At 44.2% G+C, this 17,278-nt stretch overlaps 1 protein-coding gene across 8 annotated transcripts in view; it reads right to left on the minus strand.

The window, feature by feature from the left end:
- HMGN3 (high mobility group nucleosomal binding domain 3) overlaps positions 4,385-17,278 on the minus strand; it is a 34,356-nt gene continuing 21,462 nt past the window's right edge. Inside the window, exons 2-8 of one of the 8 annotated variants that reach the window (XM_018052893.1) lie at positions 17,052-17,102; positions 10,950-10,979; positions 7,654-7,704; positions 5,758-5,831; positions 5,418-5,534; positions 5,211-5,297; positions 4,385-4,870 (exon numbers count right to left, since the gene is read on the minus strand). In XM_018052893.1, coding sequence (XP_017908382.1) covers positions 5,228-5,297; positions 5,418-5,534; positions 5,758-5,831; positions 7,654-7,704; positions 10,950-10,979; positions 17,052-17,102 — 393 coding nt within the window. In that variant the 3' untranslated portion in view covers positions 4,385-4,870; positions 5,211-5,227. Of the gene's footprint in view, positions 5,298-5,417; positions 5,535-5,757; positions 5,832-7,653; positions 7,705-10,949; positions 10,980-17,051; positions 17,103-17,278 lie in introns of all 8 variants that reach the window. The other 7 variants (XM_018052892.1, XM_018052895.1, XM_018052896.1 and 4 more) reach the window with 7 other exon arrangements.

A 17,278-nucleotide genomic window follows, 5' to 3' on the forward strand; every position in this document is an offset into this window, starting at 1 on the left:
GAGAGTATGTATCAGAACTTCATCCTTTTATGTGGTTGAATAATATTCCACCACGAGGCACACTTTGTTCATTCATTCATCAGTGAATGGACATCTACACGGCTTCCACTTTGGGGAAAATAAAAAATACTGCTATAAACATATCATGCATCAGTTTTTGAGTGAATATTTTTCAGTTTTCTTGGGTATATACAGAACTCCTGGGTCATTTGGTAACTCTTTCATTTTCTGAGGAGCTTCCAAACTGTTCCCCAAAGATGCTGTACCATTTTACATTCCCACCAGCAACAAATGAAGGCTTCCATTTCACCAGGTGCTCTCCAACACTTATCTTCAGTTTTAAAAGTTATCCTAGTGACTGTAAAGTATTGTCTCCTTATGAGTTTCACTTGCATTTCCCTAATTATTTTGAGCACTCCTTCATTTAAATATTGGCTATTGATACAAGCTGGAGAAGTGTCTATTAAAATCCTTTGCACATTTAAAAATTTAAAATTGTTTATTGTTGGGTTTTAAATTTTTATTATATGTTCTGGATAATAGGTCCTTATCAGATGTATTATTTGTAAAAATATTCACCCATTCTGTGGATTGTACCTTTACTTTCTTGACGCTTTAAATTTTGATGTACAATTTATCTAGTTTTTTATTTGGCTGCTGTGCTTTGGATCTCATAGTTAAGAAACTGCTGCCTAACCAAGGTCATGAAGCTTACTCATAAATATAATCCTAAAATCGGCTTTCACTTTCTCTTCTCATACAAGGGAGAGATGTATAATCCCAAATTCCCTTTGCAGTTTTAAAAGAGCCTGAACCTCCACTTGGCACTGGAAAAAAAGGCTCATTTTTACTGAGGCATAGCAGCATCATATTAATATATTTGAAGAATTCACAAATTTTCTCCCAAATTAATTTATGAAAAGTGCTTATTACAGGGTAGTAAATAAATTGTGGCTACTTATAATTATTATCCTAATCATTATAATTATTGCAAGATATTTTATATCAGTGTCCTGGATAAAATAATAGAAAATAATAGAAGTTCAGAGCTCACAATTGAGAGAGGCATTCAAAGAGACACAGGAGCACAGGTGACGGCTAAAAATTGCGATGGCCTCCTTCTATCTGCCGGGATCGGAAACCCGAAGGGCAGCATTTATACCTCTAGCTGGGAAAAACATCTCCTAAAATTTGAGGAGAGGGGAAAAAAACTTTCGTTTCGTAAACCTGTTTCAAACTTAATCATTTTAACGTCCACCAAAGATGTTATAGAACAGCTCACCTGTCAGGCTGCTGTATCTGATGTATCTTTTCAGTTCACACGATCTTTTCACAGAACATAAAAATGGGAATCACAGAGCCACTTACTTCTCAAAGCCCACTCTTACTCCACCGCAATCCATGGGCCGGCCTCAGGGAGAATTTTAGGATTACCCCTTACGACTGAACAAGCAGTGCACTGCTCAACCACAAGGCCATGCCATTTGACTCAGAGTCACTGTAGATCCAAAGAGTTATGATTTTCCAGCAGCTGAGGCAGACAAGTGGGCTTTCCAGGTGGCTCAGTGGTAAGGAATCCGCCTGCCAAGGCAGGAGATGCAAGAGACAGAGGTTCAATTCCTTGATCAGGAATGGCAACCAGCTCCAGCACTCTCGCCTGGGAAAATGGGTTGCCATTCTCCCTGGAGTAGGAACTGGTGACCCACTCCAGTGTTCTTTCCTGGGAACCCCCATGGACAGGGGAGGCTGGTCAGAGTCCATGGGGTCACAAAGAGCTGGACACAACTGAGCACAGCACAGCAGAACACAAGCTGACAAGTGTTTTGGACAACACACATTTTTCTAACAGGTGTCCATTCACTGAAGGGGTAAGCAATGTGGCAGTGGATGGGATTCCCAAACCTTCACTGCATTTGCTGGCAGCGCACTCATCCCCTTGGCAGCACACCCTTTGGTCAAGTTCTTGGGGAGCAATGCGGGCTTCCTATTTGGGTAGCTGTCTGCTCGACAGTACTCCCTTGCTTTGTCAATGTGGCAGTAATAATACCCAGAACTTTAAGAGACGTAAACCAGGGGCCTACAGAACCCCTGATCTTTGTGTTTGAATAAAAAGTAACGACAGCAGCGGCCATGGCAAATAAGGACTTAAAACACACTGATTCCCTCAGAGAAAAACACCACAATTCATAGAAAAAATTGAAGCGACACTAAACATAGGAAAAGCTGTTTTACTGGTAATAAACTAAAAACTAAAACAGTACAGCGTATGTTTCATTCATGAGACTAACCAAAATAAGGGTGTTGACAAATCCAGGAAGAAATGGCATTTATACCCTGTTGATGGAAGTGGATAGGGGCCATTTTTTTGGCCACAGCAAGAACATCGAATGTATATTCCCTTTGATTCAGACATTCCATTCCTAGGAAATTATTTGAGTTGAAATATGTAAGTAGGCAAAACTTTGTGTACAAGAATGTTTACTGCAGTACTACTGGCGATACTGCACTGTTAGAGATAATCTTTATACCCAGTACAATTTATTGGTTGAATTCAATTCCAAATAGAATGCATAGTATGATTCCTTCTTTTAAAATTATATGCACATATGTACACATGCACACACAAGTGCTTATATATGCACATATACACAGTAAAATAGAGAAAATCATGGGACAGTGATTATCTCTGGGAGATATGAAGGGGAAAAAGGAGGAGTTTGACTTTATGTATCTTTGTAATCTTCTTTTTTAAAAGAAAGATCACCAGCAGCACTTTAGAAATTAAATGTAAACCTATGAACTTTCTACTTCACTTTGGAACTGGAAGCTAGCCAGAAATGTACTTCAACTGTGTATTAACTGCCATGATGAAAATATTTTTGTCAAGTGATCATAGGATACCAGCTATTTTCCTTTGGGGTAAAAGTTCTTGGCATATCTAACACTCATCAGTCAAGGTACATTTCATAATCAGAAACCAAAGAAACTATACATGAGATTATCCTCCATATAATACGGTTCCTACCTGCAGGAGATTTAATGCCAAACTTGGGACAACAACACAGGTGTAAATTCTGAGTCCTGAAATTATACCTTGGAGGAGGGAGCTTGTTTTTGTTGATGAGAAAAGCATGGAGGGCCCTAGGAACAACAGCCTTTGAGCAAGAGTCCCAGAGCAGCCCAGGCAATAACTATTCTCCATTTCTTCATCCAAGAGGAATCCGCAGATTTCAGCCTTTCTGGAGGTGTTCATGCAGTTACCCAACTTCTTAGGAATGCAAACAAATTTGCATTTAGAAAACAGCTCTTCTGCACCTCTGTCCTTCCAGAAACAAAAAGACATTGCTATGGCCTGAATGCCTGTGTCCCCCTCAAGTTCCTATGCTGAAGTTTCAACTCTCAAAGATGCTGGTAGTAGGAGGGGAGGCTTAATTCATGAGGCTGGAGCCCCTGTGAATGGCATCAGTGCTTATAAAAGAGAGATCCCCAGCACCTTGCCCCATGTGTGGACACAGTGAGAAGTCTCAGATCTGAGGGGGGCCTCACTCAATCCTGCTGGCACTTGATCTGACTTCCAGCCTCCAGAACTGTGAGAAAGAAATTTCTGCTGTTTATAAGCCACCCAATCAGTGGTATTTTGTTACAGCAGCTTGAACAGACTAAGACAGATGCTATTCAAAGATCACGTTTAACTCCTTTCCCAGAAGTGGCCACTTGGGTAAAGAGCGTCCAAAACTGTGAAATTCTCAATGAATGGGGAAGTATTTCAACATGAATGTAACTTAGTACTGGCTTCCCAGGTGGCACTAGTGGTAAAGAGCCTGCCTGTCAATGCAGGATATCTAAGTAACATGGGTTCCATTCCTGGGTTAGGAAGATCCCCTGGAGCAGAAAATGACAACCCATTCCAGTGTTCTTGCCTGGAGAATCCATAGGGACAGAGGAGCCCGGTGGGCTACTGTCCCTAGGGTCACAGAGTTGGACACGACTGAAGTGACTTAGCACAACACAGCACGACTTAGTTTTTTTTGAAAGTGGGAACATTTTCAAGGATGAGGCTGAGTTTACGGTTTTTCACTAGTTCTGGTTTAGCAGAATGCCATTCTATTTATAAGGATTTCAACAAAACAATGTTGCGTTAAGTGTTATTATATGGTTGACTACTGCTGGCCACTTCTGGTATTAAGGATATTAGAAATAATTCTACACTGGCACTCACAGATGAGTCTATTAAAATAACATTTTTAAAGGCCAGAAAATTAAGAAACAACCCTATATGAATTATTAGAGGGACCAGCATGGGACAGACTGTACAAATTCTTTCCATCTTCTGCAACAAGAAAACGAAACTGCCTAAATTGAGCAAAGACACTACTAAGGCAGGTATTTTGCAGGCAGGAAAACCTTTTATTTTAAACCACAAATAATCAGCAGGTGGCCACAACTATCCATGTTTCATTAAAATCACATAAAACCTACGTACAAAAGCACCACTGATTATTGCTCTAGAAAAACGGCATGAAAAAATTCAAATATGCACAGTAAAAGCACCACAGAATGCACAGGACTAAAATTTTAAAGCGAGAGCATGGAATACTGAAATCAATTTTATAGACAGCTTCCAATATTAAACTGGTATTTATTTTACTCAAGGATGATGGAAATTTCCAAAAAGCACGACTATGAGAAGGTAAAATGTCCATCCTTATATATTTTTGTATGCCAACTAGTAGAGTCCTAAAAAATTAGCATTTACAAAATACTCGGTAAAAATAGCTTTTAAAAGTTGTCCCAAGAGGTACATAAAATCAACCCCAATTTTCATGACCATTCATTCTCCCTCGTTAGCTACAGATTCAGTTTTCTGTGCCTGTGAAAAAAAGAAAGGAAGACAAAAAAGACAGAGTTACTATTAAAACTACCATAAGCCAAAGAAGACTCCACCCGAGCAACATGCACAGTTTGGAACGTCTGCTTTTAGCGGCTCTACTGCAAAACCAAGTTCAACTCTGGGTGTAAAAACAGACAAGGCAGGGATATATGACACAAACACTTGGCTGCATTTGCTGCTTTCTGCTTTGCAAACGACCACAAAAGCTTTGCCTGCGGGGCTCCCGCGGTTCACGATTAAAGAAAAAGAACACCACACTACTATCTGACGCTAGTCACTGCAAACGTGCAGAACTGTCTACTGTACCCTTAACTCTCACTGTTTCAATCTGCCCCTTTACTGACAGTGTGCCGGGTGGGGTACCTCTGGAGGCTGAGACATTAACAGTTGAGCGAGAGATGCGGATCTGCAATCACATTACGGGCAGTAAAGAGACACATTATGAACGGGCGGCCACTGGCTGAAGGGTCCAGCGACTGCTTTCATGACACTGATTCAATCAGCGGGAGGTGTCTGGGGAAAGTACCTCTTCAGCTTTAGTGTCACCATTTTCAGACGGTGCTGCGGGACCTTCCTTTCCAGCGTCCTGCTTCTCCTCCTTCTTCCCTCTAACACCTTTGCTAACCTTTGCTGCCGGTTCTTTCTAACAGAGGATCAAAGCACAAGGAGACAGAGTGTGTGAGACAGGGTGGGAGGCTGCGTCAACTCAGCCGGCCTCCATCCAAACGCAAGGGGAAGCACAAACAAGGGGGAGGGCTGGCTCTCAGGGGAAAAAGGGGACCCGGTTCTGCTGAGCTTTGAGGGGGTTACATGGAGGCTCCCGTGAAAATGAAACAGGCAACTCAGGAAATCCACCGGACTTTGACCTCTCCTCAAGTGTGTGTCTGGTGAGCATCCTCTCTTGATGCAGTGAGAAGCGGTCCTGACGTGGGGAGAGCAGCTGCAGGGGGACACAGTGAAGTCAGGGCAGACCCAGCGAGAGGAACCGCTGCACGTGAGGACCTGGGGCTAAAAGCTGGGAGAGCCCCTGAGAAGGAAGGCCCAGAGGAAGAAAAAATCCCGATTTTAAGACCAAGCTGGGACTGCCCTGGTGGTCCAGTGGTTAAGACTCTAATGTGCTCCCAAAGCAGGGGGCCCAGGCTCCATCCCTGGTTTGGGAACTAAGATTCCAGATCCCACAGGCCATGAGGCGTGGATCCCCCCCAAAAAAGAGACCAAAGCCACAAAAATGAGTTCCGCTTCACAATCGCCTTTTCACACCTCGATACACATCATTTCAAACAATGCACACACAACAAGGGGTGACGCTCTGAAGGGCAAAGTAAAGAAAGGCCATTTGGGGGTACACTTCCTACCCCCGATAATTCTGCAACGTATCCCTACCTTAGTAGGACTGATGTGAGTGTCTATCCGTAAGATGAAAGTGAAAGGCACTCAGTCATGTCTGACTCTTTGTGACCCCATGGACTACACAGTCTATGGAATTCTCCAGGCCAGAATACTGGAGCGGGTAGCCTTTCCCTTCTCCAGGGCATCTTCCCAACCCAGGCCTCTTGCATTGCAGGGGGATTCTTTACCTGCTGAGCCACCAGGGAGGCCCATGCATAGGATGAGGGTCTGACATAGGACAAGAGGCTTTCCAGGTGGCTTAGTGGGTAAAGCATCTGCCTGCAATGGAGGAGCTGGAGGTGAATATGGATTCAACCCCTGGGTTGGGAGGATCCCTTGGAGAAGGAAATGGCAACCCACTCCAGTATTCTTGCCTGGAGAATCCCCCTGGACAGAGGAGTCTGGCAGGCTACAGTTCATGGGGTCACAAAGAGCTGGACACGACTGAAGCGACTGACCACACACGCACACACGACAAGGGCTATGTAACTGCTTGTATTCATTATTTGCTGTGTGTTGTTATTATTACTGTGTGTGTTAGGCGCTCAGTCATGTCTGACTCTGTATAACCCCGTGGGGTGTTGCCTGTCAGGCTCCTCTGTCCATGGGATTCTCCAGGCAAGAATACTGGAGTGGGTTGCCATTTCCTTCTCCAGGGGATCTTCCTAACCCAGGGATCAAACCCAGGTCTCCTGCTTCCCTGGTGGCACAGCTGATAAAGAATCCACCTGCAATGCAGGGGACCTGGGTTTGATCCCTGGGTTGGGAAGATCCCCTGGAGAAGGGCAAGGCTACCCACTCCATATTCTGGGCTGAAGAATTCCATGGACTGTATAGTCCATGGTGTCACAGAGTCAGACACGACTGAGCGCCTTTCACCGACACTTAGCTGCACTGCAGGCAGACTCTTTACCGTCTGAGCTACCAAGCAAGCCTTAATTATTTGGTAGTATTGATTAATTATTAGTCAGCAGACTGGCCTCCTAAGACCAGTTCTAGGAAGCCAGAAGCCCCCACAAGTCCTCCACCAGCTGTTGGCAGCAGGCCCAGGCTCACTGTTCCAGAGAACCATCTGAACTGCGTGTCTCATGAGGCAGCTACCAAACTCCACCTTGGACGTGAGGCTTCTCAGAGCAGCATACGCTCTGACTCCCTTTGCTGCACGGACCAAACGGAAAACAGACTCCCAGTAAAGTGTAAGAACTGTGCTCTCTGCTTTTTGAGAAAGCCTGTCTCCAGCTCGGGTGAGTTTTCTGGTCCAGGCACTGAGCCTGAATCATTAAATGTGATCTTTCCTTGGATGACTCTGGGATATGGAATTATAATTCATTCACTGTTGAAAAAGCGAAAGCGGGGGAGGGAGCACCTCTTACCTTAGCAGATGTTTTTCTTGGTTTAGGTTCAGGTTTGGGGGGAGCAGGTTTCTGCAAAGATAAATGAAGTTATACAAATACTGAAAAAGACAACCCTCAGCACCAAAAGAAAGAGCAACAAGACCGCCAAAGACAACAGTCCATTTTGACTATGACGTTCATTTCAAAAGAAAAAAATGTCCTATTTTCAGCACCAGCAAAAAGACCTCCGCATTTCATGACTAGTTTCATCCTGGGCTCTCAAGTCGACGACAGGTGAGATCTGGAAGTCAATTCACCATTCCCTGGGCCAGAATAACTCTCCGGGAACACGTTTAAGCTTCTGTCTGATGTCTCTTTATTTCCTTTTATCACAGCAATGCAGCAAGAGGAACGACTCAGGCCCTCGGCCAAATGACTCTGTGAATTTGGTTCACACCGGCCTTCCAAACAGTCTAGAAATCCTAGCACCGTCACAGGCGAAGCCCATGTGGGAACGGAGAGAGCCGCCCATGAAGTATTCCAAAACCAGTTCCAAATTCTCCCACCTCTGATGTGGGTTTCAAATGCCTGTCTGAGCTTGAGCTTCTTCCTACTTTTCTCTTCCAAGGCCAGTTCAAGGTGAACAGAATCTCCTGGCCACCCAGACCCTGGGCTCCCTAGAGTCTGTTGTTAGGAACACAATTATAATGATGCAATGTTCGGTGTGTGCACGCTCAGTCACTTCAGCCGTGTCCAACTCTTTGTGACCCTATGGACTGTAGCCCACCAGACTCCTCTGTTCGTGGAATTCTCCAGGCAAGAATACTGGAGTGGGTTGCTGCGTCCTCCTCCAGGGGATCTTCCCAACCCAGGGATCGAACCTGTGTCTCTTTTATCTCCTGCACTGGCAGGAGGGTTCTTTACCACTAGCGCCTCCTGGGAAGCCCACAAGGTATACTGTTAGCTCCCAAAGTTCAAGATCTTTCACAGACCTTATTAGCTAAAGGGCCCACCAGGCGACTTCTTTTTTTTCTTGCCTTGTGTGTTTCTCCCCATTCCTGGAAGCAGAGCCCCCCTGCCCTGGGGCCCCAGGCCCCTCCACACAAGCCTTCAGCCTGGCTGCTTCCTAAGGACCTGAGATGGGTACAAAGAGACCCGGGGGAAGTTTAAACCTGTGGTTTTTCTAAAGCTATCTTAGGGCAAATATTTCTCTCTCATGGAGCTAGGAAAAAATTATACCTCTCTCCTGGCACCAGGGAGCATGGTTTTTAAATAGAAAACACTGCCCAGAGTACCTCCTTCACTCCCCCACCCCACCCCCACCCCCCATGGAGAAAAACACTTGTTTCGCCAGTGCCTCCAGGTGTCCAGGACCATACCGAATCTGGCCCTTTCCATCAAGGTCATAAACTGAAATTATAATCACTTCAATTCCAGAAGACTGGTCGTTGGACATAACCTCTCAAATAAAAAAAGGAAATTGAGCTTGAAAAGCAGGGGCTGTTTTCCTTTATCTTCTGACCACCATAAATTTGCTCCCCAAATATATCAGCTTGCATAGATCCTAAATTTTCAGGATATAAAACATTTCACTTCAGGCTTTGATACACTGTACTAACATGTCCTTGTTTTCTCAATTTACAGCAAAATGGACCTTTTCCTCCTAAACTCAGTATTGGTGTTTTAATGGGACAGGAAATGGTGATGTTTTTGTAGTCTGTAATCCCACTGGCTTCCGAGGCTCTGCGTCAGCACCGCGGGCCATGATGTCAGTGGAAGGTATTATATTGCTGGACCCTGGTGCTCAGGAAAGGCCTTGTTTTATATTTTGGTTTTTAACTTAAAGGTCTGCCCCCTCGCCCTTGATAAGATAGATATCCATGCAATACAACAGCTTTCAGCATAATCTACAGTGAAATCTAAAAGAGTTAAGACATAGCTTTTCAACCACAGTGAAAATCACACCATTGGACAAGCATAACACCTTTTGTGTTGGTGTATTGTATTGGTATTGTAGCAGAATCTGGATTAACTACGTACACACACAAACACACCTCCCAGGTCTTAACCTTCCAGGTGACTCTGATGTTGCTTCTTAGGTTGGGCCTCATGTGGCGCTAGTGGTAAAGAACCTGCCTACCAACGCAGGAGACACAGGAGACGTGATCCTTGGGTCAGGAAGATCCCTTGGAGGAGAAAATGGCAACCTACTCCAGTGTTCTTGTCTGGAGCACCCGTGGACAGAGGAGCCTGGGGGGCTGCAGTCCACGGGGTCACAAAGAGTCAGACACGCCCGAAGTGACTTAGCACGCACACATGCGGAACACTGGCTCAACCCAACCTAAACCCGGCTATACTTCCCAACTTGAGAATGGTTCCAATACCTATTTCTTTCCTTTTCTTTTAAATTTGTGAAACAAGTTTAGCAAAAATATATTGAGAAGAAAAGCCAGAAACTGATATATATTTTTTTAATTTGTGAAAAGTTTCCAATATCCATTTCAGCTTGGATTCCCTGCATTGTGCCAGGCACAGGTGTGGGCTGAGAAGAAAGCCAGGCTCCCCTGAAGGTCCCAGTGCCATCTAGTATGGGCTGTGAGCCAAGAGGTCAATGCCTTTCCCCCTGCATCTCAGTGGGCAGCGCACGTCCCCTCCAGAGAGCCAGGCTGACCGGTCTCAGCAGGAGGAGGCAGGGCACACCAGCAGGCTGGGTGGGAGGAGCACCAGATTCAGCCAGGAGCACGGCAGGGTGAGGAGGGCTGGGGCACAGTCTTGTCAAGGCTTGATCACTGCCCATCCCAGCTTCAATGCTCTCAACCCACGACCCTTCCTTGGGCTTCGCCTGGAGAGGGAGACCCCAGGTGGCAGACTGGAAATGGTTCCTTTAAAAAAAAGATTCTCTGCTTCTGAAGTAAGGCGACAGTCTATGGATTCAGAGGACTTCCAGAACATTCTGACTAAGGTATGGATTTTCTCTTTCTCGTGGAGACAGAATCAAGACTTCTTGTCTCCTTTGGTACATCAGGTGTAGAATAGGAGATGAGGGCTTTGCTAATAACGTCACTCTTCATCGCACAGCTCCAGCCATATCAAACAACTTCCTGGGCTTCGTATGCTTGCTTGCTGGGCTGGCCACTGTTCTTCACCAGTCTATTTGATTAAGTGAATTGCTTGGCAACACTTGTCAAACCTGCTCGAAATTCTGACCCAGGTAATTTCCAAAAAGGAAATTAAACAAAGCTCAAAGGAAACACCACCTTAGTCTTCATTCTGCTGCCGCGGACAGAAGGAATGTGTGTGTAAGAGCTAACAACAGTGGGGCCCAAAGTACTCACCGCTGACAACCTGGCTGACCGTCTGGTGGGCTGCAAAGGAAAAGAAACACAAAACATAATTCTTCGTGATCTTGCACAATCAGGCTGATTTTTTAAAAAAATTCATTCTTACTGTCTTACTTTGTTGAAAGAATAGTACGCATGAGTCCTATTAATCCCCCACCTCAACCCCCCGTGAGCACAGTTAAACATACCCCAAGTGCCCTGCGCACTGGAACATTCCAGAAGAAGTGTCTGTAAAGAGGTGCAGGTGCACTGTTCAAAGAAATGGCCTCTCGCAGGGGAGGGCGCCATGGGCAAGGCCGGGAGGACGTGTTTAGGCTGCCACCCAAACCATCATCTACTGTGTGATAAAACGGGCTGCAGCAGCACCGAGGCGCTATTTCAGAACCAGTCCAGTCTGACGCGCATTCCTTACAAGCGGAACCGAAGCTTATACACTTATACAAAAAGAGACTTATATAATTGTGCAGAAACCGAAGTAGCAGGAGTCCCCTCCCTGGTTACTATGTTAGAAAAGAGAATGACTACAAATCTTAGGCAGTTAGCAACCACAGCTTCCTTTTACCTGTAACAAAATAAACACGATGACTGATCTATGAAATGCACATCGCTGAAAGATTTAAATAGAGTATAAAGCTCTTTTCATTTGGAAGTTTACAAATTTAGAGAATCTCTTGAGATCAGAATTTTTCAAGGAAATCTTCCCTAAGGATGGTGCAACTTCACAGCAAAGGAGATGGCAAAGAAAATTACTAAGAGCAGAAATGCTCTACATATTTCAGAAAAACGCACATACAACTGATACTCTGCTCCTCACCAGCCAAAGACAGAGCCTCAAGGGATTTCACTTTCTACAACTTCCTTTCTTTGTAAGTGTTCCAGGAGCAAATACTCCTCCCGTTCTCTTCGGTTCGTAGCTCTATTTCTACTAGAACCGTGTACCACCTCACATACAGTAGATATGCAAGAATACTCATTAAAAAAAAAAAAGGAACGCAAGCTTTTCCCTAATTTGCTGCCTTATGCGGACTCTGCCTCATGACAATAGCTTAAAGTTCTCAAATAATCTTTTTGACGGTCAGCGCAAATCATCAGCAGGAACCTGCGTCACAATTCCAAGGACATGGAATTCTCAAGTCAGTCTGGGTAAGCTGGTCAAGACCAAAGGGCCTTGGAGTGTTTCTTGCCATCTCGACACGGAAGAATTTTCTTGCTGAATATAGCCAGAAGAAGCTAAAGCCGTCTTTCTTTAAACTACATAAGGAAATGAAAGGCCAGAGCCTCCAGGAATAACTTTAACCTTGGTTTCGTGTGCACAGCTCAGAGCTGGACTTCAGGTAGGCGGGCAGAAGTGTCGAGCCAGAAGACTGTGCAGATACATCACTGCACAGGGTCAGGGGGTGCACAGCGCGACACACAACGTGGGCCCTCCCTCCTGCCCCTTGTCTGTGCCCCTTCTGCACGGAACCATCTTCTCTAGCACTTCTGAAGCTCTGATGCCTCGCGGGGGCCCTCAGCAAACATGGAAGTGATTGGACTGGGTGAGCACCAGACACGCACAGCAAGAATGAACTTGCAGGGAACAGTGCCAAGGCCACTGGCTACTTAGGATCCAGTCTGGAGCCTGAAAAGGGGCCAACAGGTTAACCATTATTTACAATTGCCTCCCTATCAACCAACGAGCTGTCCTGAGTAAGAGCTCACTGAAGGGAAGCCAGATCTTGTGAAAAATTCCCCAACTCGACGGTTCTCTGCCCCCTCCCTCTCCAAGCAAGAGGGAACACATGAAGAGGCAGAGTGATGTCACACCCCACCCCCACCCCGGGATTTCCAGAGGCGTTCCAACAGAGCACTGGCCTGCCAGCTGTTCCCATCCAAATGACTCACTACCTTTTCATAATTCAGGTCCAGCACAAGAGTTTCAAAATGAAAAGTCTAGAAAACGCATGCAAAACAAAGTCTGCCTTTCTAGGCTGTCTAAATGGAGCCATATTGAAAAAGCATATATTTTACAGTAAAATGGTTTTATGACTTCCTGCCTAAAATTTACCAGCTCTTCTTTCTATGTCAGGGAGGGGAAAAAAAAAACCCCAAACTTCTCTTAAATATTCTTCTCTTAAACCATCCTAAGAGATGCTCTTTCTCACTGCAGAGAGGGGAGGCTCAAACAAACTTGCGCTCACAGTCAGTAGTACTGACTTTGCAGCAGGTGTGTATACCTTCCTGCAAAGTTTCATCACATTTCACAAATCTCCCTATAAATGACTGGACTGTATTTACTGGATATATACTAGACCAGGCTGCTCTTCTCCCTTCTTTCAAACACTAGAATTCAAAGTATTCATTTGAGACTCACACTGTGGGGCAGAACTACTATTTTAAAAAAAGATTTAGGAATTTCTTTCAATAAACAAGGGTTTACTGCATAGCACAAGGAACTATATTCAATATCTTGTAATATAGTGGAAAGAATTTTAAAAAAGAATATTGACATATACATATATGTGTATCACCAAAGCATTTTGTTATGTGTCCGAAACACAATATGGTAAATCAACTATACGTCAATTAAAAAAAAAAAGTCTCTCCATTTGTTGATTGTGAATCCGCAGGAAAAGTGGCCGAAAGAGCAGTTCTCAGGGGAAAAAAGGCAGGCTTTTAGAATGATGGGTCGTTAAGAGTTATAGAAACCACGTGAAGGTTTGTTACTGTGGTACACAGGTGCTGGACAAAATGGAATTATTCAGTAGGCATTGACTGCTTACCTGACAAACTCCCTAGGCTGGACAAAATTATAGTGAGGGCTACTATGAAAGATACGGAGTCTTTAATGTCCTGCAAAAGCAACATAGAAGTCTGATCTCAATATGACAGAATTCCCTGGGAGAGCTAGGGACAAGTAGAATCACTGGACTTAGCTGAACACTGCTCAAAACATATGGGCCATTCCAGTGGAATTCAGAAGTACATTTACTTTTATGAGACTTCTTAATGCCTCTGTGCTTCACCATGCACTTCCAAGCAAAGCCCACAAGTCAAGTTGCTTTTAACTTTCAAAAACAAATGAAGAGCTAGGTCGAATTTCCCTTCTTTGCAGAATTGAGAAGTGGAGCAGGATGCGTATCAGGGTCTTGACTGGAGGACGGAGAAGACAGAGAAAAGGCACTGGGTGACCAGATTCGATTTTTTGGGGCCATGACGTGTGGCATTGCGGGATCTTATAGCTTCCTGACCAGGGACTGAACCCGGGCCCCCTGCACTGGACCACCACGAAGTCCCATGACCAGATTTACAATGACCCCAAAAGTGGCATGAGGACAGGGGATTTTGAGTCAGAAGACTCAGATGGCTTTCCTGGTGCCGCAACTGACAAAGTGAGGGAAAAGTATGTTATTTCTCTGAGAACCTTTTTCACTCTTGTTAAATGGGGATAATAACTTGTGCCTCTGTTGACCAAAACAGTGCTTCTCTGACATAAATTGCTCCCTCTGATTGCTTTCTTTTTCTTCATAGCAGATTTCTGATCATTTTATTTGCTCTCTCTTTCTCCCTTCTAAGTGGAAGCTCCATGAAGGCAGAGACTTTTGCTCCTTTGTCACTACGCAATCTGCACAGCCTGGTGCATCAAGTCTCCATACATCTTTCGGTTGCTTTGGTAGGAATGCTCTTGCTGTTGTTCGGTCATTAAGTCAGCCGTGTCTGACTCTTTGCAACCCCCTGGACTCCAGCACATCAGGCTTCCCTATTCTTTACCATCTCCCAGAGTCTGCTCAAACTCATGTCCACTGAGTCAGTGATGCCATTCAGCCACCTCATCCTCTGTCGCCCCCTTCCCCGCCTGCCCTCAATCTCCCCCAGCATCAGGATCTTTTCCAATGAGTCGGCTCTGTGCGTGGCCAACTAGCTCTATGGAAATCCCGAAGTGCTCTCTCCCCTTGTTCCAGGGTTAAATTAAGGGTCAGCTCAAACAATGGAGGTGAAAGGGCTTAGGAATCTGCCCAGTGTAATGACTGTAGCCTATCACTTTGGTCATTTATTGTCCAGATACTATACTCTGCACTATGACCTTCAAATACCACGGAGAAGATTTTCAAAAGGGGATCCTCCTTTGTAACTGATATTTATTGACTGTAGACTAGGTTGGGCACACTCAGTGACATAACTAGAAAACCCCATCAATTCAGCAGGGAAAATCAATCAATATATGATTAAACAGTTCTTATCCCAAAGCACTTCTAATTAACCAACGTTTTCACTTTTTAAACAATTGTGTTGGTGTCCTGAAGACAAATCGTAAGTTTTAATCTGATCCTGATTTAAATGATAGGAAGAGTCTTTTCTAGGAAAGATTTCTGATAGCAGCAAGATAATACATGCAATCAGATAAAACATTAAAAATAATAATGTAAAAATATAAGTAGTAAAAATTCTGAGGCTAAAAGAATATGCATAAGACAACTGTATGAGCAAGAATCTTGTCCATATATTCTAACCAGCTTGCTTCTAGTGTTGAAAGGAGGGAAAAGTTCTCACTGTCCACGATCTGTTGTATGTAATGGTTTCTAGGTTTTCTGACAGATCAATTTAAATAGCAGTCCCCAAGGAGAAACCCAACTGCATTTGTGCCAAAACCTAAAAACATTAAGGCGTATTACACTTAGTCAATTGTCCTACAGATTATATTTCACCATTTTCCAGAAAATTCAAGCACTGGAACTTTGGTATAACATTTTTTTGTTTGGTTCTACCATTTGTTTGGGCTTCCCTTGTGGCTCAGCTGGTAAAGACTCTGCCTGCAATGTGGGAGACCTGGGTTTGATCCCTGGGTTGGGAAGATCCCCTGAAGAAGGGAAAGGCTACCCACTCCAGCATTCTGGCCTAGAGAATTCCATGGACTGTACAGTCCATGGGGTTGCAAAGAGTTGAATACTACTGAGTGACTTGCATATGGCAGTCCACCCCAGCACTCTTGCCTGGAAAATCCCATGGACGGAGGAGCCTGACAGGCTACAGTCCATGCGGCCGCAAAGCGGCGGACACGACTTCTCTTTCACTTTCACCATTTGCTTAGTGACTTGACCTTGGATTGCCAGTTTTACCCCCCAAGCTCCGCTAGACACTGAAAACTGGGTAAATGCATGGCGGGGACTTGGCTATACGCAGCTCTGTTTGTTCTGCTTTTGAAGTATTTCTTTACAGATTCTGTTGAAGATTTTCCACTCGGCAGAACGAACTTCCTTTTACAAATCATGTGTAGGGGTTTTGCGCTCATGACAACCTCTGAATTATTAACACAATAAGAGTCACCCAATCAAAGACTCTGTAACTAGATAGTGTTTTCGTCTCTCTCCTGACCCCTTTGAGTTTGTAAGTTCAAGGGTTAAGAGCTGCAGTGTTTCTACACACTGTAAGGCTCTGTGCGAAAGGGAATGGCTATCATCACAGCTACCATCTCATTCTAGCTCGTCTCCTTTTAGAAGCTCATGATATTGCCATGGAAGGTCAAAGGCAAGTATCTCTTCCAAGCTCCTAGCCTTTTGGAGTTTTCTGTATTTTCACACAGAGCTTCTTTGACTTATTATCTAATTATCCCAAAACCTAAGAATTTTCCTGGTTAGAAGTAAAAAACTTCAAAATTCTGGCATTTTACATATCTTTTGTAGTTTTTGACTTTAAAAGACGACTGCTTTTAGGCAAATATTCAGAGCCCAAACGGTAATTTATAGTTCACTCACTGGAGTGGAGAATTTATTAAATCAACAGTCTTTCATTTCCTTACTGTGAAAGGCGGACTTTGTTCTCCTTGATGAATTTACCTATTATCTCACTCTTTGCCCAGAAGGAATTCTCAGTATCTGCTTTAACAGACAGCAGTACGGACAAGTAGAAACATAAACATGGTAAGTGGAAAACACCTCCTGAGTGCCCCTAACTGAAATCTGCCCGGGCCAAGGGCGGAAACACAGCCACACTTCTATCTCTGGTTTACGTAGTCTCAACAATCCAGTTTAGAAGAGCAGTCATTCAGATGCAGACAGTCATAACAATACTAGAAATTCCAGTTAATAATTGAATACAGGATGTCAAAGACACACTTACCTCCTGTTTAGTTACTTTGGATCCATCCTTGCCCTCTGTATTCTCTGGAGACTAAAAAGAAAATATTTGGGTGAATTGTATTTAAGTTGGAAAATGCATATTAAAAGACTACATAAGCCAATGATAATTTCCAGGGAAAAGTAAATTTGTAAAAGGATACGTTTTACACACACACAAACACACACACACACACACACACACACACACACACACAGCATTTATCTGCA

This window comes from Capra hircus, chromosome 9, assembly GCF_001704415.2.
Source record: "Capra hircus breed San Clemente chromosome 9, ASM170441v1, whole genome shotgun sequence".
Classification (NCBI taxonomy): domain Eukaryota; kingdom Metazoa; phylum Chordata; class Mammalia; order Artiodactyla; family Bovidae; genus Capra; species Capra hircus.